Genomic DNA, 25,854 nt, shown 5'->3' with positions numbered 1-25,854 from the left:
TGGGGTCTTTTCTGGTTCCATACAAATTTTAGGATTGCTTGTTCCCGCTGTGTGAAAAATGCTGATGGTATTTTGAGAGGGATTGCATTGAATGTGTAGATTGCTCTGGGCAGCATAGACATTTTCACAATGTTTATTCTTCCAATTCATGAGCATGGAGTGTTTTTCCATCTCTTTGTGTCTTCCTCAATTTCTTTCATAAGTGTTCTGTAGTTTCTAGAGTAAAGATCCTTTACCTCTTTGGTTAGGCTTATTCCTAGGTATCTTATGGTTTTTGGTGTTATTGTAAATGGAATCGATTCCTTGATTTCTCTTTCTTCAGTCACACTGTTAATGTATAGAAATGCAACTGATTTCTGTGCATTGATTTTGTATCCTGCCATGTTGCTGAATTGCTATGTGAGTTTTGGCAATTTGAGGGTGGAGTCTTTTGGGTTTTCTACATAAAGTATCATGTCATCTGTGAAGAGTGAGAGTTTGACTTCTTCTTTGCCAATTTGAATGTCTTTTGATTTCTTTTTGTTGTCTGATTGCTGAGGCTAGGACTTCTAGTACTATGTTGAACAATAATGGTGATAGTGGGCATCCCTGTCGTGTTCCTGACCATAAGGGAAAAGCTCTCAGTTTTTCTGCATTGAGAATGATACTCGCTGTGGGCTTTTTGTGGATGGCTTTTATGATGCTGAGGTATGTTCCCTCTATCCCTATATTTTAAAGAGTTTTAATCAGGAAAGGACGCTGTATTTTGTCAAATGCTTTTTTTGTATCAATTGAGAGGATCATATGGTTCTTGTCTTGTCTTTTATTAATGTGATCTATCATGTTGATTGATCTGTGAATGTTGAACCTCCCTTGCATCCCAGGAATAAATCCCACTTGGTCGTGGTGAATAATCCTTTTAATGCACTGTTGGATCCTATTGGCTAGTATCTTGGTGAGTATTTTGGCATCCATGTTCATCAGGGATATTGGTCTGTAGTTCTTCTTTTTGATGGAGTCTTTGTCTGGTTTTGGGATCAAGGTAATCCTGGCCTCGTAGAATAAGTTTGGAAGTTTTCCTTCCCTTTCTATTTTTTGAAACAGCTTCGGTAGAATAGGTATTATTTCTTCTTTAAATGTTTGGTAGAATTCCCCTGGGAAGCCCTCTGGCCCTGGACTCTTGTTTTTTTTGGGAGGTTTTTGATTACTGCTTCAATTTCCTTGATGGTTATTGATCTGTTCAGATTTTCTGTTTCTTCCTGTTTCAGTTTTGGTAGTTTATAAGTTTCCAGGAATGCATCCATTTCTTCCAAATTGCCTAATTTGTTGGCATATAGTTGCTCATAATATGTTTTTATAATTGTCTGTATTTCCTTAGTGTTGGTCATGATCTTGCCCCTTTCATTCATGATTTTATTAATTTGGGTCCTTTCTCTTTTCTTTTGGGTAAGTCTGGTCCAAGGCTTATCGATCTTATTAATTCTTTCAAAGAACCAGCTTCTAGTGTTGTTGATATGTTCTGTAGTTCTACTGGTTTCTATCTCATTGAAATGAAATTCTCCTGCTTGGTTTAGGCTTTATTTGCTGTTCTTTCTCCAGGTCCTTTAGATGTAAAGTTAGCTTGTGTATTTGGGCTTTTTCTAATTTTTTGAGAGAGGCTGGTGTTGCAATGTCCTTCCCTCTTAGGACCGCCTTTGCTGTATCCCAGAGGTTTTGAACCAATGTGTTTTCATTCTCATTAGTTTCCATGAATTTTTAAAATTCTTCTTTAATTTCCTGGTTGACCGATTCATTCGTTAGCAGGATGCTCTTTAACCCTCAAGTGTTTGAGTTCCTTCCAAATTTCCTCTTGTGACTGAGTTCAAGTTTCAAAGCATTGTGATCTGAAAATATGCGGGGAATAATCTCAATCTTTTGATATCAGTTGAGACCTGATTTGTGACCCAATATGTGATCTGTTCTGGAGAAAGTTCCATGTGTACTTGAGAAGAATGAGTATTTTGTTGTTTTAGGAATATTCTGAATATAACTGTGAAGTCCATCTGGTCCAGTGTGTCATTCAAAGCCCTTGTTTCTTTGTTGATCTTCTGCTTAGATGATCTCTCCATTGCTGTGAGTGGTGTGTTGAAGTCTTCTACTCTTAATGTATTATTATTAATGTGTTTCTTTACTTTGGTTATTAATTGGTTTATATAGTTGGCTGCTCCCATGTTGGGGGCATAAATATTTACAGTTGTTAGATCCTCTTGTTGGATAGACCCTTTAAGTATGATATAGTGTGCTTCTGTGTCTCTTCCTACAGTCTATGACTTAAAATCTAGTTTGTCTGATATGAGGATTGCTATCCTAGCTTTCTTTTGAGGTCTATTAGCATGGTAAATGGTTCTTCACTCCCTCAATTTCAGTGTGGAGGTGTCTTTAGGTCTAAAATGAGTCTCTTGCGAACCATGAGAGACTATGGACTCTGAGAAACAAACTGAGGGTTCTGGGTGGGGGGGAATGGGTTAGCGTGGTGATGGGTATTAAAGAGGGCACGTACTGAATGGAGCACTGGGTGTTATATGCAAACAATGAATCATGGAACACTACATCAAAAACTAATGATGTAATGTGTGGTGATTAAAATAACATAATAAAAAAAATTAAAATAAAATAAAATAAAATGAGTCTCTTGTAGACAGCATATGGATAGGTCTTGCTTTTTTATCCAATCTGATACCCTGTGTCTTTTGATTGGAGTGTTTAGCCCATTAAAATCAGAGTAACTATTGAAAGATAGGAATTTAGTACCATTGTATTGCCTGTAAAGTCCCTATTTCTGTAGATTGTCTCTGTTTCTTTCTGGTCTGTGTTACTCTTGGGGGTCTCTCTCCGCTTACAGGATCCCCATAATATTTCTTGCAGGGCTGGCTTGGTAGTCCCATATTCTTTCATTTTCTGTCTGTCCTGGAAGCTCTTTATCTCTCTCTCCTTCCATTCTGAATGACTTGCTGGATAAAGAATTCTTGGCTGCATATTCTTCTCATTTAGTACCCTGAATATATTATGCCAGCCCTTTCTGGCCTGCCAGGTTTCTGTGGATAGGTCTGAGGTTAGTCTGATGTTCCTCTGTACATAAGGAATCTCTTGTCTCGAGCTTCTCTCAGGATAGCCTCTTTTACTCTAAAATTTTCCAGCTTCACTATTATATGTCGGGGTGTTGATCTATTTTTATTGATTTGGGGCGGGGTCCTCTCTGCCTCATGGACATGAATGCTTGTTTCCTTCCCCAGATTAGGAATGTTCTCAGCTTTGATTTGCTCAAATATACCTTCTGGCCCTCACTGTCTCACCTCCCCTTCAGGCACACCAATAATTCTGACATTTGTTTGTTTCAAAGCATCATTAAATTCTTGAAGCCTTTCTTCATGGGCTCTGAGTTGTCTCTCCTTTCCTCTACTTACTTCCTTTCCATCAGCCTGTCTTCTAGATCACTTACTCTCTCTTCTGCCTCATTCACTCTAACTGTTAGAGCATCCAATTTAGACTGCATCTCAGTTATAGCATTTTTAAGTTTGGCCTGATTAGATCTCATTTCTGCACTTGGAGATTCTCTACTGTCTTTTATGCTTTTTCAAGCCCAGCTATTAACTTGATAATTGCTATCCTGAATTCCATTTCTGACATCTTACTTATGTCCATATTGATTAGCTCTGTGGCAGAGAACATTACCTCTGGTTCTTTCTTTTGTGGTGAATTCCTCCTTCTGGTCATTTTGCCCAGAGAAGAATGGGTGAGCAAGTGAGCAGAGTCCAAAATATCAATCCCAACCCAAGCAGAGTACACCCTAGACAAATCCAAGGCAGCTGGAAACCAAAACAGAAAGCAAACAAAAAGCAGAACAGAACAAATGAGAAAAAGAGGGGGAAAAAAGGCAGGTTGGTGGGGAGAGAGTATAATCTCACAGGATGGACAAAGCTTGTTTGTCCATCACTTGTTCCTGAGTGAATTTTGGTCTGTGTGTTAGAAGACACTACTTCCCAAAATTGCAAGGAAAGCAAAACTTACCTATATATAAAAATAAAATTGAATAGAGTGTAAAAAGGACTGAAATGAAGCCTATATCTATTAAATGTAGATGTGAAAAATAAAAGTTACAAAGCAACTTAAAAACATAAGTTGGTAAAATAAGAAACTAGCTGAAACGGGAAAAAGGTAAAATAAAGAAATGGAAAATTTTAGACTGAAATATAACTGAATTATGAGGAAAAACCTCAAACTCAATATATTATTTTCCCCTGGCGCTGGAGTTTTACAGTCTTGTGGGATAGGTAACCTAGTTTGCACTTAATATTCCAGATTGTCTTCCTGGGGGAGGGGCCTGTTGTGCTGCTTCTCAGGTATCTTTGCCTGGGCAGAGTTGTACTGCCCCTTGCCAGGGGCCTGGGCTCAGTGTAAGCTGGTCCTCTATGTGGTTTTTGTTCCCTGGAGGTTTTCCACACCTCTTTAGAGGATCAGAATAAAAATGGCCATGCCCCGACCTCTGGCCCAGAGCCAAAAGATCGAGGTCCCCCCTCTTCAATAAGGAACAAACAGTCTTCCCCTTTGTGTGTGCCAAACTCTGCACACTCTTGTGGTGTATGCCCACTGTAATCCTCCTAGGGGGAGTGTGAGGGACCCGTGCATGTCACTGCCCTTTGTGTGCCTTGGGACTGAGAGGGGTTGTGGGCTTGTGCATGTACCCCACTCCACTGCTCCCAGGCCACGGCTGGGTGTCGCTATACTGTCCTTTCCGGGGCTGCCACCATCCTGAGAGCTGTTGCCCAGTTGTGGGTGCAGCTGTTTCGCCCCTCCCAGGGGATAGTAAATAGCCCACACATTCCAGTCCTTTTCATGGTGCTCAGGTAGAGAGCCGTCATCTAGCCGGCTCGCCGTTTATGGCGACACAAGCTCAGAGTCCCCTCCTGGAGTCGCTGACCATAACTAGTTTCCCCTCTCTATTGCTTGGGCACTCTACCTGTTCAAGCACCCCTGTTCGTTCTCTCTGCTGGGATCCTGAGACCATAATGACCCGCCTAGAATTCTGCCCTTTTCATCCCCTGAGCCCCTTTCACAAAGTGAACATGTGGTTTGTACTTGAATCCTAAGTGGAGTCTTTTACCTTTCACTCCAGATCTAAATCTTAGGAACTACATACTTAGGTAGCCTATAGAAGGAGTTAAGACTGGGTCTTTAGAGCCTGATGGCCTGGTGCAATAGCCCTGCCTCACCAACCCACTTACAGTAGGATTGACAGCTTAGAGAGCTCATGGCAAGCTTTGTTCAGGTCTGTCTACCACAGAGGGTAAGAAGTAGGAGGGAATTCAGTGCACTTGGGCATAAGAAGTGAAAGAGAAGCTGCTGGGGTTTAGTCCCTGCCTTCTGTGAAACCTAACCTAGTACAATGTGACCTTGTGAATAATTCCAATAGTCTCTTCTCTTCCTCTGGGAGAAACAAGTGTAGAATAGGGAAAAATGCTACAAGTGTTCTCATTAAAACTTCCTTTGTGGGAAGAAGTGTCATGGGCAGAAATAGTGTACCCTTATGAGCAGAGGCAGAAATTTGAAGAAAAGCAGATGAAACATTGTTTGCAGGATCCTTGAGGTCTCTAACTCCACATTTGATATGTGCTTCCCTACACCCATTAAGCATGGTATGATAAGGGAAGGACTGAAGTATTCCTCCTGTCTGTAGCTTCTTGTAACCATCCAGCAGTTCTGGTAGTAAGTATCCACCTGTGCTCCTAGCCTTGTTTCTAGCTAAGAGGTGTATTGATATTCATATAAACATAGTATACCTTTTTCTTTTTCTCGTTCCAGTCTGTCCCACCCTATACTGAGACCATCCTAGACACTCATCTGCCCCCATTATCCCAACTAAGAAAGACTTTGTGGGATTCAGTTATTTGAAGGACGTTCTGAGAATGCCTGCAAATAACTATCATTCTATTTCTGTTTTCCCAAACACCTCACAATCTCTGCACAAATATTACTCCTTGTAATATTTTTCACTCTTTTGTGTGTATCCTATTTTCACTTTTGGTATATTCCCTTAGTGCAAGAAGAGTCACACCTGTAAGAGCTCTGTCTTAGAATGAGAGGAAAGCTCAAGGATATCTTCTTTGGAGGGAGTTAAAGCAACCTTCTAATCCAGTCCCATTTTATGATTGGGAAAACTGAGGTACAGAAAGAAGTTAAATGGTCTGTTAAGCCTTAGCTTCTTTGCCCAGAATGATCAGGTTGATAATTTCTGCCTCCTTGTGCTTTGGAAAGAGGCAGTGTGATTAAATAAGAACACATGTGAGCATTGGGCAGGTCACAGAGCTAGTTAATGGATGAGCCAGAACTTGGCTGTCATAGAACTCTTAACTAACTACAAACCACTCAGAGTGCCTCTGAGCACTACTCAAAAGGTCAGAGTGAATATGGTCCTCAACATAAAGTCTCATTTCAGCCTAGTTCATGTGTAAAGTAGATGTTCAATAAATCCTTTAGACGGATAAGACAAAGTGATACAGTTCCTTTAGGAAGAAACAAACAGCTTTCAATGGGGGAGTTTTTTTTTTAAGTATTTTTATTTTCAAACGAGGGGAAAAAAGCCACAAAGACTTTAACCTTTAAATAATTTGCTGAGATGTCATTTGAAATGGTGTTCTATGAGTGTGTCTTCTTCATGGTGGCTTTTTATTGATCAGTATTCATGAGATTTTAGCAGTGTGGTAGAAAGAAATGGCCTATACATGACAGTTTTCTGAAAACTTCATATATTCAAGTAAATGTTTTTAATGGATCGATTAAATTTTTCTTCCAAAATGCTTTACAAAATAACTTTTTTGTTATTGTTTTTACAAAGGATAGTTACCTGTGGGAATATTTTACCAGTGTTATAATCATTATAATTGATATCAGTTTGATATATCATTCTTAGAGTAACTCATTATTTCTCAAGAATAAATGGATATAAGCAATGTTTCCAGTACATTATTGTGATTGCTGTTGAACTTAAATTTAATTCTAGTGACTATTATTATTAGAGTTTGTAAAAGTAAAATTAGGAAATACTGGTTTGGTAAATGTTTCTTAATAAGGGGTTACTGAAAAGTGGCTCATTTTAAGAAGAGGATATTTCCCTGAAGTTATGCATCCTGGATGAAAGAAGAAACTTGTCCCCAATTAAAGCATTGATGGAGTTCACAACACATCTAATTAGATTGATGTACCAAACCCATTTATACAGTTTACTGCCTATTGATGGGTTGGTGACTACTGAGATTAGCTTGTTAACATCACACTTTGAAAAAGAATTGCAGGTATTCTCTATAGTTGATTTAATGAACAGTCAGAAACTTGGTCACTAATTCATGAAACAAAAATCAGTATATATGTAAATGTAATTTTTTTTGCTTTCTTCCATTTTGTCTACATGGATAGAATTATGTTTTGACAGTTTTGCTATAAACTACTTGATGGATCACAATATATCACTATCACCACTAATTACCACATTTTGATTAATCTTAAATACTTTGGTTAATACATTTTGCTGTATGCAATATGTCACTATATTGATAAACAGTAATTATAGACATAAAGACACCTGAACTTGAAATTATCATGAAAAATGTTATTAAGAATTATGTGAAACCAAATGTTTGTTTATCTAGACATATTTGTCAGCAAAGAAAGCAATTAAAAGTAGCTGCAGAGTAAGAGGCTAACCTTCGTTAAACGTGGTTTTAAGATTGTTACAGAACTTGTGGTGATGATAACATGGTGTCTTGGAGGATGTTAACAATTGTAGCAGAGTGTTAATTAAGAATGATGTAATCTGCAGCTCAGAATTATTAGTATCATATGTTAGTTTAGCTGGACAGAAGCAAGACCTAGTTTCAGTTATGATGAGGGCTCAAGTTGTATTTATAGTGGAAAGATTAACATTTTATTTTTATGCTGTTCCTGAGACAATTTAAAAATCCTGAATGAAATACAGTCAAATGTAAACATCAAGTCCCTAGCTCATTTACATATGTGCCAGATTTCCAAACTGATTGCTATTTGAACCTAATCTGTCATTGCTGGCTGCATTAGCTACAACAAACATTACATTTACATATTGATTTCTTATTTTGTTTTAGTGTAAATAATCCATAATTATAGTAAATTTGGTCTTTTGTTGACAAGAGCTCATATGACTCTGTAAGTTTAGAATGGAAATTTAAATTGCCATGTGTGATGTTTTTTAATTTAAAATCTTGATGTATCTGAAAGGATAAAAAGATCACTGTAGATCATAAAATATTCCCAGAAACAAAAAGAACATTTTGTAGGGCCTTTTGGAAAGATATAAATTATAAAGTATTAATGAAAAATTCAATAGCATATTCCAAGATTATTTACATTTTTCTAATAAAGATTCACAGTAATTTGAAAGAAATTACTGTTTTTGCTTCAAATTCAGGTCATATTTAAAAAATAAAATCTACTGGAAATGAACCCTCTAAGCCTATTATTTTTTACTGATATTTTTGTTTAAAATATCTAGTACAAGAAAAGAAATAGCATACACACATAGCAGGATTGAAACAGGAGATATTTTTGATCCCTATATTGGTGTTGATGCTTTGCTTATTGTAACTACATACACAGCATTGATTTGAGAAGTATGATTTCATTGGCAACAAACCATATGTGTCAGTGGAAATATGGTATTATTAACTAGCAGTGGCAACAAATCCATGGTTTCCATTTACATTGATTAAAAAGCATGTTGTATTTTTGAAGTTAAAAATATGGGACCCAGGGTGTCTGCGTGGCTCAGGTCATGATCCTGGCCGGGGTCCTGGAATTGAGCCCCGCCCCCCCCTTACTCTGTCATTCTCTCCCTCTATCTCAAATAAATAAATAAATAAAATCTTTAAAAAAAAAAAAAAAGGGACCCAGGGTACCTGGGTGGCTTAGTTGTTAAGTGTCTGCCTTTGGCTCAGGTCATGATCCCAGGGTCCTGGGAGCAAGCCCCGCATCGGGCTCCCTGCTCAGTGGGAATCCTGCTTCTCCCTCTCTCACTCCCCTTGCTGTGTTCCTTCCCTCGCTGTGTCTCTCTCTGTCAAATAAATAAATAAAATCTTAAAAAATAAATACATAAATAAAATAAAAAATGGGACCCATTTAATTGCAAGAATGGTAGCTATCAGATTGTTCAAGTATTTCTTTTCATGGTTTACATTTTTATAGAGATATAATTTACGTACAATAAATGCACAATTGTTTTTTGCAAATTTATTTACAATTAAAAAATTTTTTTATTTGAGTGTAGTTGACACACAATGTTACATTAGTTTCAGGCATACAACATAGTGATTCCACAAGTTTATACATTATGCTATGCTCACCACAAGTGTAGCTACTGTCTGTCACCATACAATGCTATTACAATATCATTGACTATATTCCTTACACTGTGCTTTTTATTTCTGTGACTTATTCTATAACTGAAAGCCTATATCTGCTCCTCCCTTTAACCCATACCCCAACCAAAAATGCACAGTTCTTAAGTTTCTTCCAGTTACAAGAGTTTTGACAAAAACATATTGTTTTCTACCATGGATTTTAATGAGTGAGATTCTAATTTGGATGTGTGTGTGTGTGTGTGTATGATTAACAGCCATTTAGAAGCTTATGCACAACTGATAGCAGTTGTTTACATGGTGCTATGAATACAGAAACTCTAAAAGTCCTTACATTAGTCAACTCAGGCTGCTATAACAAAATACCATAGACTGGGTGGCTTAAACAACAGACATTATTTCTCACAGTTCTGAGGCTGGGAAGCTCAAGATCAAGGTACTGGCAGATAGGGTTCCTGGTGAGAGCCCTCTTCCTGGCTTGTAGATGGTTGCCTTCTTGCTGTGTCCTCACTTGGCAGAGAGAGAAAAATCTCTGGTCTCTCTTCCTCTTCTTTTAAGGACACTAATCCCATAATGGGCCCTACCCTCATGATTTAGCTAAATTTAACCTTCCAAAGGCCCTACCTGCAAATACCATCACATTGGGGATTAGGCTTTCAGCTTGTGAATTTAGCGGGCTCAAGGGATGGGGGAGGAAGGGTGGGACACAAACTTTCAGTCCATAAGAGCCCTGAAACCTGTCTGAATTTGTTGTGCTTCCTAGTTTGGTTGTTTAATCTTGATGGATTTATACTTTTATAACAGTGTTTCCCTTGGAACTGGTAATTAAGACCAGTGTAGCCTGGCCAAATCTGCTAGCTGAAGAATTTAAGAGGGAATTCCTGATTCAAGGATTGCTGGAAAGGAAATCCTTAAATTACTGTTACTATCCTTGATTCAGGATAGCCTGCCTACTACTGTGCTACCCTGTGAAATGGGCCTGCTGCTATTTGGCAGGAAGAAAGCCATTCGTCTTAATCAGGAATTAACAACAGGTATATAGTTACATGATGATCAAATGATTGTTTCACTACCATAATGCAGCCTTAAGTTAACCTTGAAAAATCACTGCATCATACATATTAAATAGCCATGTGCTTTCTGCATAAGTGAATTACTAAAGTGCTCTCTCAATGTGAAATAAACTCAGTCAAGACAGTAGACTGTTACATTTATTTCATAATGTTGCTTTTATCAATACTTGATCCATAGAGGCTAATAATTTATGGCTTTTTATGTCCACATGTATAAAAATGTATGTAGCTTCAGATTTATTTATTGGGGCCTATGTGTTAAAATTTGCTATACATTATTTTTCCCTTATTAAAAAAAGCTAGGGGGGAATATAAAATGTGTTAAACTAATCCAGTGAATTAAAATGAAACGTACCTATTAGAAGACAGATATTTTATAGATGACCTCTTGATTTCTGATAAATATTCATAGTTAAATTGGAATAAGATCTCCCCAGGCAGAGGTGGACATTCTGTTAATGAAAGGGCACTAGAAGTGTAAGACTTCTGGACAAAAAAGAAAGCAGAGAAGGGATGTTCTACCAGAACTATTTCTAGAATTGTGTTGGTGACTTCAATATTAATGCTTAGTTATAATACTGAGAATTTTAAGGGAGTGGCTGGCCTTCTTTTCCTTCCTTCCTTCCTATAATTCCCTCTTTTGTATCCTCTCCCCCCCAATTGTAAATATTTTATTATTTATTTATTTATTTAATTTATTTATTTAGAGGGGGAGAGTGGGAGGAGGAACAGAGGGAGAGGGAGAGAGAGAGAATCCCAAGCAGACTCTATGCAGAGCGTGGAGCCCAGTGCGGGGCTTGATCCTGTGACCCCGAGACCATGACCTGAGCTGAAATCAAGAGTCAAAGGCTCAACTGACTGAACCACCCAGGCTCCTACCACCCCCCCACCATTCCCCACCAATTTTAAAATGAAGAAACTGGCTAGGGGAGTTATGAGATGGTATATATGAAAATATCTAACACTTTATCTACTAATTGCTTAAAAATGTTAATGTTCATTGTAATATCATGTAGTGTATTATATTTTTTGCACATAGCCACTAGCTTTAAGCTTGGAACAACGTATGTGATTCTTATTACAATTTGAACGTTAATTTCACTCTGAGTTTGAAGGTAGAGTAATGGTAAGTATTAACAGCCCTTGTCTGTTTATAATAACAAAATCATTGTTTTTTTAAGATTTTATTTATTTATTTTAGAGAGAGAGAGAGAGGGAGCACGTAAGAGCGGGGGGAGGGGCAAAGGGAGAGAGAGAAGCACACTCACCGCTGAGCAGGGAGCCCGATTCGGGGCTCCATCCCAGGACCCTGAGATCATGACCTGAGCCGAAGGCAGATGCTTAACCGACTGAGCCACCCAGGCACCCCCAAAATCATCTTCTTGTTGGTAAATGCAAATGTTCTAACTGAAAGGAAAATCATGATGAAGAATAAAAAATTAAAAACCTTACAGTGAGGAGAGAATAGATATTCTATTGAAACCATTTCTTGCTATGGGTTAAAATTCAAACTGTTTTTAAAAAGGTTGTACATTTGCCTACACCTTTCCTTCTCCCTCTAATTGAAGAGAAAACATGCCATTAAAAAAAAAAATCATTTCATGGTATTTCTCACCTACCCACTTTGGTTGGCAGTCATCCTCAGAGCTACTCTAAAGGTCAAAAGTTGAAGTAGCATGAATGACTTTGCATTTTAAAAGAGACTGCTTGAAGGTGGATTACCTGAGGCTAACTATCCTAATCAACCTTTAGAAGACACTTAGAAAATTGCTCCTAGGTGCGGTAAAAAGGTGAGGACTCAATTCATTCTGCTAAGTTGCAGCTAGAATCAGTTGCCTAGATAATATTTTAGCAAGTCTTTGCAAATTATGCCAATCACCACAGTAAATTCTTTACAGCTTTCACCCCTATTTCATTTCAATCCCCCCCCCCAAAAGAAAAACCCCTCAGAAAACCAAGAAACAAAACTACTAGTTTACATGCCAGCTTCTGTGGAAAGCCTCTGTGGTTAAATTTAGCTATTCTTCCTTTTTATTTACATAGGACCCTGGGAGAAGTGGTATTAGAGTTCTTAGCAAACAGTACCAAAGATGAGTTGTAAGTTTGCTTGTCTCCCAGTCTCTCAATAAACTCAATGAAGACAGAACTGTGATTTTATTGGGTTCCCTTCCCCAGTACCTGGAGGACAAATCCTGAGTTAGACCTGGGTCACTGTTACTTATTTTCTGTGTGTCATTAGGCAAGTAGTGTAACATCAGTTTTCTCATCTGTAAAATGGAAAATGATAATCATAACTTCATAAAGTTGACATGAAGTTCTTAATGCCTGATACATAGTAGCACTCATTAAAGGTTAGCCATCATTGTTAATGGCTAAGTAAATGAGTCAGGCTGGAGTCTGAGGTCACAGATAATACCCTCAGCTTACTCCTCCAGATGAACCATTCTTACAAGGAACATGAATGTGGTATAGCAACCCCAAGCAAGACCTGTGTAAAAAAGAATGCTGTGAGTCTGGATAACATTAGGCATAATATACAATTATGTTCAATGCATCAAAAAAATGTTTCATTCTTATTGTAAGATTTTAAAGTATGGATACCCTTCAAAAGTGTTCTGTTTTCAGTAATTTATATGATAGGCCACCTTAAAACTTATATGCAATAAAAATTCCCACTTGGCTTTCTAAAATTTAATATTCATAGTTCTATGAAGGATTATTATCCTTTTTCTGAAGAGGAAATTGAGAATTTACAGAATAATTAAGTACCTAAAATGGGGCCTTATGTGGTAGACATTCAGCAAATATGTTGAATGTATGACTGACTTTTCAAAATCAAACAACTAGCGAGTAGTGGAGCAGGGACTCAAATCTGGCTCTGTGACCTTTGAGCAGTTTAAAGCTATAAATATTTTCTCTTGCCAACTTACCCTCTGCTGGGACTATTGAGAAATTGTAGAACTGGACTAACGTGATTTTTTTTCTTTAGAGAGAGGGGCAGAAAGAGAGGGAGAGACAGAATCTTAAGCAGCCTCTGCGCCCAGTGTGGAGCCTGACACAGGGCTCAGTCTCAAGACCCTGAGATCATGACCTGAGCTGAAATCAAGAGTTAGACACTTAACCGGCATCTGAGCCACCCAGATGCCCCAAAGGTGATGTTCTTCTAAAGTAGTCTGGCAGTTAATGCTGGTCCTGGCAAACCTTTTTGCAAAGTTATTGTACAAGTCTGCCAGTCAGTATCAAGAAACATATCTAAGGAATTACATAAAAGCAAGCACTGAAAGTATTAAACATATGTGTAGATCCATATGTAAAGATAAAGGAGGATCTATATAATAAGACTTAACAGAATTCTGAGCTTCTTAGCCTTGCATGTGAAGCCCCCATAATGGTGGTCTTTAATTTTTTAAAGTTTTCTTTTTCACAAACCTTCTTCACATTTCCTTATACTTCTTCCTCATTGCTTTCTACATCTTTCTCTATGTTTTCCAGTCTCCGTCTCTGCTCAAACTAGTCTATGCCTGAAATCATCTTCCATATCTACTTGTCAAATTACTATCCATTCTTCACATTACTCCAGAGTACTGTCTCCTTTCTTCACAATCTTCACATCTCTTTTAAATTCTGTGAATAGTCTGTCTTGACTGTTACAAATAATAGGAATCAAATAATTATAGGAAGAATGAATGACTTGTGAACTCCTAGCAGGCAGGAGTCTTATTCATCTTTGTATCCCCAAAGCACCCTAGCCATTTGGGAGATAGGATACTGATGTGTAAAGAACATAGAATGAAATATAGTTTAGAAACTTGGTTCATCTTTCTGTACTGCATGACCTTGGGCAATTACTTAACCTTTCTGAACCACAATTTTGTGAATAAAATGGCAAAAAATATGCAGTTATATGCAGTTCAGAATATGCAGCTCAAAAAATATGCAGTTATATGCAGTTCAGAATATGCAAAACTATTCCTTAATTGTGTATAGGATTCGATTGAATCACTTTTGAATATGCTGGTTGCCAAGGGAAATACTGATGAGTAATAAGATATTTATCCTCAAAAGGCTTATAGTCTTGAATTAAGGACATCCACACATGAAACAAAGCAAACTATACAGAATTGCTATATTAAGTATTAAATGCTAATATGCTATATTAAGTATTAAATTGCTAATACGCTTAAGTATTAAATGAATTATATGATAAAAGAATTCAGAGAAGAGGGAGTCTATAATAAATACAAATGGTAGGCCCTGAGGTAGCCTGAAAGCTGTGCAGTGTTGGTGGGGTAGCTGCGAAAGGGGATGAGAACAGCATGAACAGAGATTGAATTGAGTGTAGTGTGATGTTTTTGACATGAGAAGTTAGCCAAGCTTTAGAGCAAAAGCCAAATTTTGTAGAATAGTTGTGAAAGGCCCTGAAATTCCAAGTAGACTTTCCATTACTTGCCACTTTTGACCCCAAATTCATTTAATATACAGATATTGAACATTGACCCAACCTACTGTTTGGGCCTCATTACACTCCTCCCACACACCCTTCATTGTAGTCATAATGAACTTTTCACAATTTCCTGAACACTGTGATTTTTTCTGACCTTACTGTACTTAATGTCTCAGCATCACTTGGCATAATTACTCATGCTCTCCTAATTGAAACAGTTACTTATACTAGACTTTCTTGGTCTTTCTCTTATCTCACTCCCCATTTATCAATCTCCTTTGCTCTGACTCCTCTTCCTCTGCTTGATTTCAAATGATTGGAATGCCCAGGGCTCCATCCTGGCCTCTCTCCTTTTCTCTAAGCAACCTATTTCTCTAGGTTATTTCTTTTGCCCACAAAAACTAAATATGGTCAGTGTGCTATGAACTCTCCTGCTCTTGAGCTGTCTTTGTTGACCTTTACCTCTGTACAGATGTACATGATACCTCTTTTTGGATATCTAATGGGCATCTTAAACTTAATATATCCAAAACTTCACTCTGTTTCCCCACCCAACCTGTTCCTACCCCAGTTTTCCTTGTTAAATCCAATTCCATCCTTCCATTTGCTTAGGCCAGAAACTTGGGGTTATGTTTTTCTCTCATTCCATTAGTAATTTGTCTGGCTTCTACCTCTAAAAGATACCTGAACCTGACAACACTTCACCCTCTTTGCCTCTACTACCCTAGTCCAAGTCACCACCACTTCTTGCCAGGACTAGCCTCCTAAGTCTCCTAGCTCTCCCTGCCTTTACTCTTTCTTCACCGTAGCCTAAGCAGCCGGAATAATATTGTATACATGTAAATGTAAGTCAGTTCTTAACTATTTCCCTGTGTAAAACCTCCAGTGGCTTTCCGTTGCAATTACTATAAATATCAAGTTCTTTACTATGGTCTGCAAGGACCTACATGATCAGACTACTGCTATCTCTTTCTTATCATAGCAGCCTCAACTTAAATGGCACTTCCTCAGAGATGCCTTTCCTAACTATTCTGTTGAAAATAACTCCCTTCACCCTGCCCCTCTGTTACCTTTTTAATTGTAATCCTGTTTTATTTACTTCACAGCACTTAGTATTCTCTCAAATTACTTACTCATTTATTTGGTTATTGTCTGTCTCCTTTACTGGAATGTAAGTTTCATGAAAGCAGGGATCATGTTTTTCTTGTTCACTACTGTATCCCTAGCAGCTAGAACAATGTCATAAATATACGTAGGTGCTCAATAAATACATGTTAACTGAGTGAATGAACATGCTGTGTTCTTCCATTTATTATTTCCTTGTCTAAAAAGTGCCACCCTTCTTTCTTCCCCAAACGAAGCAAAAATTTCATGCCTTCCAAATGATAAACACAAAGCTCCTACTTACCTAACTTCATATTTCAACGTATATTTTTCTTCCCCTCTGAAGCTTTCCCTAACCATTTCCCCTTTCTCAGTTGTACCTATTACATTTTACTCTGGCTGTTTATGTATCTGTCTACCCTTCTTGGATTGTGAAGTTTTTTATGGACAGACCTATGTATTTGGGTTGGTTTCCTTAGCACATGGAATAATGCAAGACATTGACTTAATGTTGATAAATACATGACTCAACATCAAAATCTTAACCCCATAGTAGTTTTCCAGAAAGTAACATTGCTTTCTGAGATACAAAGATGGATAAGACTCTTGCCTTCTGGAAATTCACAATTTGTTCATTGTTCAATAAATATTTACCTATAGTGTGACAGGCATTATGCCTAACTGCTAAGGATACAGTGACAAAGCTTCCTGCCTAAAGAAACTCTATTTTAGTTGGGTATTATTTCCTTTGATTTTGATCAATAATATTTCATGCTGTATATTGGTGTTTCCTAGGTATTTTTAGTCTGTAATTAACCTGGGAACTCTATGGGAGACAATGGGAGAGACAGATTAACTACCTAATCCTAATCTTACATTGCATGTATGTTTATTGCATAGTTACAGAATAGCAAAGGAGGAGTAATGGAGGCCAGAACTGTGTAGGCACACCCAAATTGTTTTCCCAATTCTGCAAGCATGGCACAATTATACTCAAGGCTGCCAGTATAGATTATTCATACGTAACAGTGGCAGGTTTTTATTTTCAGTGTTGATAGTGCTTTTTAATATTGTCATAAACAAATAGAACCATGACTAATGTTTCTTAATTTATGTGGTTAATTTCATTTACTCTTCATGGTTCTGACACATTTCTAACATTTTGGTTAATGTTGCTCTGAATTCTCCAATTTCTAAATTCTGTGTATTCGTGAGTCCTAAGTGAAAGCACAAATATTTTGAAGGAATTTTGATATAGCAGGTAAAGTTCTGGAGATTTCAGTATTTTCTGAATTTTGACTGAAACCATATTTCTGTTCTTATACAGCATTCATGAGTATAAACAATATTTTATATTTCTGTTCTTTTTTTTTTTTTAAAGATTTTATTTATTTATTTGAGAGAGAGAGAGAGCACATGAGGGGGGGAGGGTCAGAGGGAGAAGCAGACCCCCTGCTGAGCAAGGAGCCCGATATGGGACTCGATCCCGGGACTCCAGGATCATGACCTGAGCCGAAGGCAGTCGCTTAACCAACTGAGCCACCCAGGCGCCCTGTATTTCTGTTCTTCTAAAACACCTATTTCACTTGGATTTGAACCAGAGTCTTTGAATATACATCTTAGTAGCATATTTGGAGTTTTATATAATTGAAAAAATTTGGTTCTCTTAGAGGAAGTACATATGCAGACAATAGTATATGACTTCTAGAAAATTCTTATGTATGCAAAGTGTTTAGAATTGAAGTTTAAAAACACCTTGGTAGAGAAGGAGTTAACAGGTTAGCTCCCCTTGGTTGCTCTCAGCATGCTCTCTTGCCTTTAGGAGCTGAAAAGATGATAACATTGGGCCCGGACATGCCTGTGTGGAGGTTGTGGTACTCCTGGGGTTTTTGCAGCTAGCTGTAAAGCAAGCTAGAACATGTTCATCTCAGAGTTCCTTGTTTTTCTTTCAACCCTTTCAGTGCCCTGCAGGAGTCATTAAATCAAAACTTCATGCTGATCATCACCCACCGAGAAGTCCAGCGGGAGTACAACCTGAACTTCTCAGGAAGCAGTACCATTCAAGAGGTAAGTTATGTCTCACAGCTAAGGAATAAAGGTAGCTCATTATAGCTAATGTTGACCCTGTTAAAGAGGGCTTATCTCTTCTAGTTGGAAACTCTCTTTATGTTTCATTATTGGGTTCTTAATTTTAATTAACTGGAGCATCAATGATTACTGTAGATCTATTTAATGACTTGACCCAGAAAGATAGATGTTATAAATGAGAGCTCTTGATAACTCTTAAAATAGTCAACTTAAAACCTTGCTTAAAAATAATTCATTGTTATATAATGTATTTTACGGTTTTATAGTAATAGTTAAAAATATTAATTTGGAAATTGTTGACAGCATGCATTTTTGAATATGCCTATATTTTATTTGAAAGGTTGCTCTCAAATGTATTATTTATAATGTGTACCCTGCCTTTTTCCAAAAGGAGTTTGAGGAGGCTTTTCTTTAGTAGCTCAATTCCAACATTAGGCAATATTCGTGAGATGCTGTTGGAGACTGTCAGTCTTTAGCTTAGAATATCTGAGATATAGTGTCAATATTTTCTTCAATGTGGCCAACCAGGGCCACTGTTTCAAAAAAGAACCGCCCCCAAGAGAGAAAAGGTACCTTTTTGCCTGTGGCCCCACCCACTTAAAAGCCAGTAATTTATCTCCATCTGGGTAAAATGTATAAGGCTTTGACAGGATTGTGTTTAGAAACACTGAAATGATGATTATGACAGTTAGGTTTGTTAATTGTGAAGACAACAATTGTTTGTCTACTGATATTTTTATAAAGATAATTATGCTTAATCTTGGATTATTTCATAAAATTTTTCTTGGTCTACATTGTTTAAGATAATTATTAATGTCATATTGAAAGAATGAGTTGTTTTCACCTAATCATTTTTCAGATGTATATGAATTGTTTTAGTAGTGGTTAGACTATTAATGGTTTCCTTTTGGATGTTTTGTCAATGAATTTCAACTTCTGAATTTGCCATAAGTAGCTCATTGTTTAAAGTTTATTTTCTCTGTTTATCACTTGAATAGTTTGTTGACTAGTAACTAAAATCTTTAAAATTTTTCTTGGCCCCTACTTTGAATCATAAGTTTGAATTATTTGATTTTTTTTCCAGAATTTTAAGTGTATTAATTGGCATTTCATTTTAACCTCTATAATGGGTGTTCTAGTCTCCAAATTTTCAATTCCTTGGAGAATCATTGTTGCATTTACTTTAGAAATAATATTTAACTATGGCTCTATAGCAGATTTCTTCTGGTAACTTCATGGTAGTAAAATTTAAATTACATATTGGATGTAATTAAATAAGGAAATTTAGTTTCAAAACAACTCCATTTTAATCAAGAAAAGCAAAAATAATACAAAGTAAATTTCATTTTGTTGTTGATTTACTTTTTTAAATTGAAGACTAGTACAATGCTTGATGGATAAATATATACTGCTGTATTTTTTTTCTGATTGAAATTTTTATAGCCAGAATTTTTTACCTTTTTTTTTTACATTTTTTTTTAACATTTCTCTAGTTTAAGTGTGTTTCAACTTTCTCCCACAAGAGGGCAGAAAGGACTATTAAACTGATAGTCTAAAAATGTCATTCAGTGTTTTCAAATTAGCTTCTCTTATATTAACAAAAAGGAGCATAATGGCCAAGTTATTGTTTGATTTACAGATAATTGGCATATTGCAGGGAGGAGACTTAATTTCACCCTTTTAAATTAAACAGGGAGATTTAAAAAGACATAAAATATTCATTAATGTTCGGTGATTATAAAGTAGTGGCATATATTTATTTTGCCTTTATTACTGTTTCGATGGGAAAATACTGCAAATATTTCCGAAATCGAGTTGACCATACTGACAAGTTGAAATGTTTAAGCAGCGTTAATGCAATCTGCTCACACCTGATATCCTATGCAGAATGATTCAAAATGACTACATCAATTATTAAAAGAAATATTTAAAATTCTGTAAATGTGCCATTGTGCGCCACAGTTGGCTGAAACTGTTCTCCATGGCCTGCTATTTAGATTATCCAATATATTTTAAGCTTCAAGGACTTGAAAACAGTAAACCTTTTTCATACCATTTTCTAAATGAAAAATGTCCCAGAAATATTTTTGCAAAGACAGATATTCTTGTGTATTTCTTCACAAGAGTTTGGTTTCTTCTTTTTCTTTTTTCTCCCCCCCGCGTTTAAGTTTATTTAAAATAATATTTTGAAATTCTAGGTGCCAGGACAAAATAAACGCAATTTCTAGTATCAGTGCTTTTTGTGAGTAGACAGGTACATGGAAACTCCTTTATTCTGTACAATTTAGTAAAAAAGAATATAGGATTATAGTCTCTGGGCCTAGGATCACACTCTGTAGGCCTAGTTCTAAGACTTTTCTTCTTCAACTTATGGAATATTTGGGGGCTTGGGTCTGGTTCGGGAGGAATAGTTGCTCTTATGCTACAGCCATGCAACCCACAGTGACACTTAAGTATGTCCTTTTTTGTTGTGTGATTGAAAGTTTGCAACACAATAAAAATACAATGTCAGTATGATTTTGCAGTATGGTTTGATAAATGTTAGAATTTTTGCTATTAATATGGAAGCTTAATGATGCCATATATCTTAAATTATAAATTAATTTCTGTCATCAGTTTCAGAAATCTCTTTTCAGTGTTGTTTAATAGTTCCAAGAATGAATTCTGACCAATATATGAGAGAAAGGAAGAAAAAAACACCTGATTTTTTTCCAGGGTAGGAGTATATTATTTTTGTTATAGGTGAAAAAACAGCCCATTTTTTGCTGTTTTTAAATTTTGAAAGCCTTGCGTATATAAAAAAAAAGCTTTTGTAATATTTTTCCCCCGGAGACAAATTTGTATTAAATGAAATAGTGTTGAAAAGGCACTGTGATTTCAACTTTATTTAGACAAAATACATTTTTTAAAATACTGAATTAGAAAATAGAACTTAGATGCAGTTTGAATTTCAAATAAACTCTTCAGTGACCATATGTTCATGCAAGTTAGTGGTGATAAACCGTAGTTGTGCAAGTGTTTGTTCATTCTGGCTCTGTGGTCTCTTGCCTCACAATGCATGACTTATGTCCTTTGGGTGCTCTAGATTTTAATTTAAGCTAGTTAGATATTGAGGGTTTTTTTAAACTCTTTACAAATCATTCCGCTTACATTATCCTTCTACTTGAGGAAAAGGCAATGATAGTATAAAAAGATCAGTGTGGAAAGTTGCAAGTAGTCCTAGAATAAAAATCCTTTCTCTTTTTCCATTTCAACAGATCATTTATGAAATTATCAGATAATATGACAATTACTTTGTGACAGTCATCTTTCCACCTTTTTGGGTCCTGAAGTAGCTACTTACCACACTTTAAAACAGTGAATTTCTTTGAAAATTTAAACAAGCTTACCTTATTTTAATGAATTTTCTACACTGAGAATTCAGATTTTTAAACAATTATACAGATTCTCGTAATACTGTCTAATACTATTAAAATCTGTGATTACAAATGCACTTGGGATTGGTTAAATTAAGGGAAAAAAGATTGATTTGCCTAGTGCAAATCCTAAACCCAGGTGTGGAAAAGGATATGAAATCCCTGAAATCAAGCCAACTTTTCTTGGAAACCAATTCTTTGTTGTCTATATTACTATTGCAAAAGCTTCTATTAGGCAGAATACCCACTTTTCTTTGCCGATGTCATACAAACTTAAGGAATACACACATGACCCAGAAAAACAATAATAAGAAAACTAATTATTTTTGGCATGGAATCATGGAGTATTACTTATCTATCTGTTATAGCGAGAAGCATGATAAATAGCTATTGGAATTATTTAAATTCTCTTCCAAGTTTTACTTTACCCTAGAATTCTCACTGTTCTTATTAATGTTGATTTAGCTCTTAAGGGGAATGAAAGGGGAAAATTGATGACCTATAAAGATATAGCTTGCATAAAATAGTAAAACATTTCACTACTAATATTAGTGATTGTCAAGTGAGAAGCCAGTAGTTTGAATTAGCAACAAGAAGTGAACTAAATATATAAATCATACCAGTCTTTAAAAATAATCTTGGCTAAATAATTGTGAAATCATGAGGCTAGTTCTGATTCTGCAAATTTGAAACTTGGGTTGGGTTTTGTGCCTCTTTTTCTATTTGCTACTTTCTGAACTTGCTTGATTAACGTATATTTCAAACTCTTCTCCTTTGATGCTAGAGATCATTAACAGTATTAAATATGTAGTTTTTTAGAGATTGTACTAATAAGCAATTTTCTGGTATTGGGTTGACCATAACTACTTAACTAACATGCCCTTTCTGTAAATGTTTTAGGTATAGTTGTTTTTTGTTTGTTTTGTTTTGTTTTTTTGTTTGTTTGTTTTCCAGTTTAGAGAGGGCGGGGGTGCTGGCACAGAACTGAAGAGTAGACTAGCTGAGAATGTGCATATGCAAGAGGGTAAATTAAATTGTGTGCTTATTTAATTAAAAGTTTAAGTGGTTTATAAATTTACTTCAAGATAAATGGCATATATAAACTCAATTAGAATGAACCCATTTTAATTAGCATGTATCATAGTTTGATTTTTTAAAATTTGAAATCACCAATGACATCTTAGCAAGAATGAAAGCGATATAATTTCTTAAGCAATCGGGCAATGAATTCAAGCCTTTATTCAGCTTTGAGAAAAGGACATTATGAGTTTCTTTTAAATATGCGTGTATATTATTAGTTTCAAGTTGAAATTTATAATCTATTGAAGTCATACCACTTTAAGTGAACAAATTGCTAATGATCATTTTATAAATATTGAGGTTACCTGTTATTCCTAGTAAATCATCCCCTTAGGAAATAAGTTTAAGTAATATTTACAATGCAGCCATTTGGAACTGACAAGTCTTTTTCTCTCCCCAAAAGTATTTTAGAATAATCTCTCTGGGAAATTTTTTTTTTTAAGCCCATGTAAGTATTTCTTCACCTACTTTTCAAGAGGATAGAAACAATGAAATTTTGTTAAGAATTAAGGGCAATGCTTTGGTCCTTTGTTACTTAAGATATGTGTATCCTAACATCTGCTTAGCTGACCATGTTTCATAATCTGTGATTTGTGTGTTGGTAGTTTTGAAATGTCTGGGTTAAGAGAAATTATGTTCAGTTATCAGAAACTAATAAACATAAGACATTTTTATATGCAAGAAAAGGCAGAGAGTAAATAATTGCACTGGTGACCAATACTGTAATAATCCTGTTTTACAATATGCACTTGACAGGTTGTAATAGTGCTAATTGAAGAGACTAATTCACACTTGCTTCATTCTATTCAAAGGCAAAATCAGCAGCTTGTTTTGCTTTTGACCAGATGGTCCTCATGAACACCTACTGTGCACTTTAAGTGCTTTACTAGAATTACAAAGGCTGGGGGCTGCGTTCGACTCCAAATGATTGGAGAAGAGAGAGGGAGACAGAGAGAGAGAGAGGGGGAAAAAAACCCCTCTGTGCTCAATGGATTTGGTGCAAGTAAATTAATTCTAGTGGACCCATTACACACTGAGCCCCCTTTTCAAAGCTCTGAGCCTCCTCGCTTGCTCTGTAGCAATGAGAAAGAGAAAGAGAAAGGCAGATTACTGCAAACAGAAATTAAAAAAAGGGCTATGAAAGGGAGAAAAGAGGCCTTGAAGCCTTTCATATCATTTGAGTTTTTCAAGTGCGTTATTTTTGGGGAGGGTGGATATATGAAAAGCCAATTGGAGTTTTTTTTGTTTTAAAGTGCGCTATTTAAGCACCATGAATATAGGCGCAAGAGCAACAGTTGACTGAGTTTACTGTGGTGAAGCTTTGTGTCCGAGGATGAATCAAATTCATTATATTCAACTCTTTGTGTTTTAACATGAATGTAGGGTTAGTTTCACAAGACTGTGTCTGTTTAGGATAATTATAATTTAATATTTTCCTTTCATAAAGTTATCACTGTAGATGTCTAAAATTTTAATCAAAGCAGATTTTGTACATTGACTTTGAAGCACCCTGACAGTTTAAAATTCAAAGGAAAGCTTTTTTAGTTTTCAAAAGAAAAGAAAGGCTCATTCTAATGGCATTGAAGCAGAGATTATTATAACTAATTAGAAGTCACACATCTGTTAGCTTTTGGTTTGTGACTTACTTATGTATTTTTTGAGTAAAATATATACTTTAAAAATATATTGCTGTTATTGAGTGAACCCAAAGGGATAAAATTCACTTAATGGAGAGCCATTTATTTGAGCCAACCATTTTTGCAAATTTCTACACGGTCCCATAAAAATATGTAGTATATTAAAGTCCATTAAATGTGAATGGAATTGTATAATTAATAACCTGAAATTGGAATACACTTCCAAACAAAATATTCTCACATAGTTCTTGTTAGGATAATTCTGATTATTAACCAAAGTTATTATGACTCAACAAGAAAATTAGCTAGCCCAGATTGTGCAGATTTATAATTATCTTTAAAGCTGTTTACGTACAATTGTAATTTGGAATACTGACACTGTAAAATAATGAATTCTAAGCTATGTGGGTTAGATAAGATACAAGGGATTACATCTAGGACATGTTAATTTTGTATGTTTTTATACTTTTAAGTTTAATACTCGTGATACATTTTTGTTGCATGGTCTACCTTTGTTTGATGTCATACTGACACTAATTCAAGTGCATTTTTATTATAGTTACTAGCAAAGAATACAACAAAATCATGCCAATAATATATAACTTAAAGATAATTGTAAACAATTCATAGAGAAGACTGTTTCTAAGTTTGGCCTATCTCTTTAAATGAATGTCTAGAATTTATACTTTAAAAAGCATAAAGCACTAATAATGTTTTACATATCAATATATGTTAATCACATTCTTAGGAAATAAAATGTAGAAATGTAAAAACAACTACAAAAACATTTGGGTTTTATTTTTCAAAGACTTAATAGTAGCATGCCTTCTTTAATATTTAAAATAAAATTTGATTCATTTCCTATTAATGTCATTACTTTAGGACTTCATTCATTGAAATACAAGTTTTGAGGTGGGGAAGAATATAGGGGGAATCCCCAAACCTTCAACCAACAAAACATATAATGAAATTTATAAGCAATGAGGTGTTAATGAATTGATATCCTTTGGGAGAAAAGGATTTCTAGAAAAAATATGAATGATTAGGAAAACTTACTGAAAATTTTTTTGCAGTGGACTAAAAATGAAGGTAAGACTACTAGATTCTCTTTCTTGTAGGTACCATAAAAAGCTATCTTTAAATCTAAAACTTCAATTAGCAGATATGGTTTGACCATGACCATGCAGTCACTAACTTAGGTGGCGCTGATTCTTTGGTTTCATAGGCACAGTAGTTGGAGCCTTTCTCCTCATGAAAAAGAGTTTATTTCAGTATTAAAATATTAACCCCTAGATTCCTGAATGCCAGAGACAAGTTTCTGTCCTGTAGGGGAAGGGTTGGAAAAGGCTACAGTTTTTTTTTATAGACTTGGTAGGTACCATGTTACTTAAGCTGAGAAATATTTTAACATTTAAATATCCTCCAGCCATAAAATAAGAATAATGACCTCATTCTTCTCCCAAACCAATCCCAGAAAAAAAAAAAGAGAGCGAGAAAGAAGTAAATCAAAGGATGGGTAAGTGAATATAAGGTGCTCATAAACATAACCTAGATTGAGTCAAGGTATATTAAGGCCTGCATGTTGAAAATTATTTATATGTTTATCCTTAT

At 35.8% G+C, this 25,854-nt stretch overlaps 1 protein-coding gene across 3 annotated transcripts in view; it reads left to right on the top strand.

The window, feature by feature from the left end:
• Positions 1-25,854, top strand: part of FAF1 (Fas associated factor 1) — a 466,200-nt gene that overhangs the window by 217,339 nt on the left and 223,007 nt on the right. For all 3 annotated transcript variants that reach the window (XM_081816911.1, XM_081816912.1, XM_081816913.1), the window contains exon 6: positions 17,984-18,089. In XM_081816911.1, coding sequence (XP_081673037.1) covers positions 17,984-18,089 — 106 coding nt within the window. The remainder of the gene's footprint in view (positions 1-17,983; positions 18,090-25,854) is intronic.

Source organism: Leptonychotes weddellii, chromosome 4 (genome assembly GCF_054177405.1).
Source record: "Leptonychotes weddellii isolate Sample4059 chromosome 4, ASM5417740v2, whole genome shotgun sequence".
Classification (NCBI taxonomy): domain Eukaryota; kingdom Metazoa; phylum Chordata; class Mammalia; order Carnivora; family Phocidae; genus Leptonychotes; species Leptonychotes weddellii.
The sequence above is the reverse complement of the archived record's forward strand: the minus strand, read 5'-3'. Positions and strand labels throughout refer to the sequence as shown.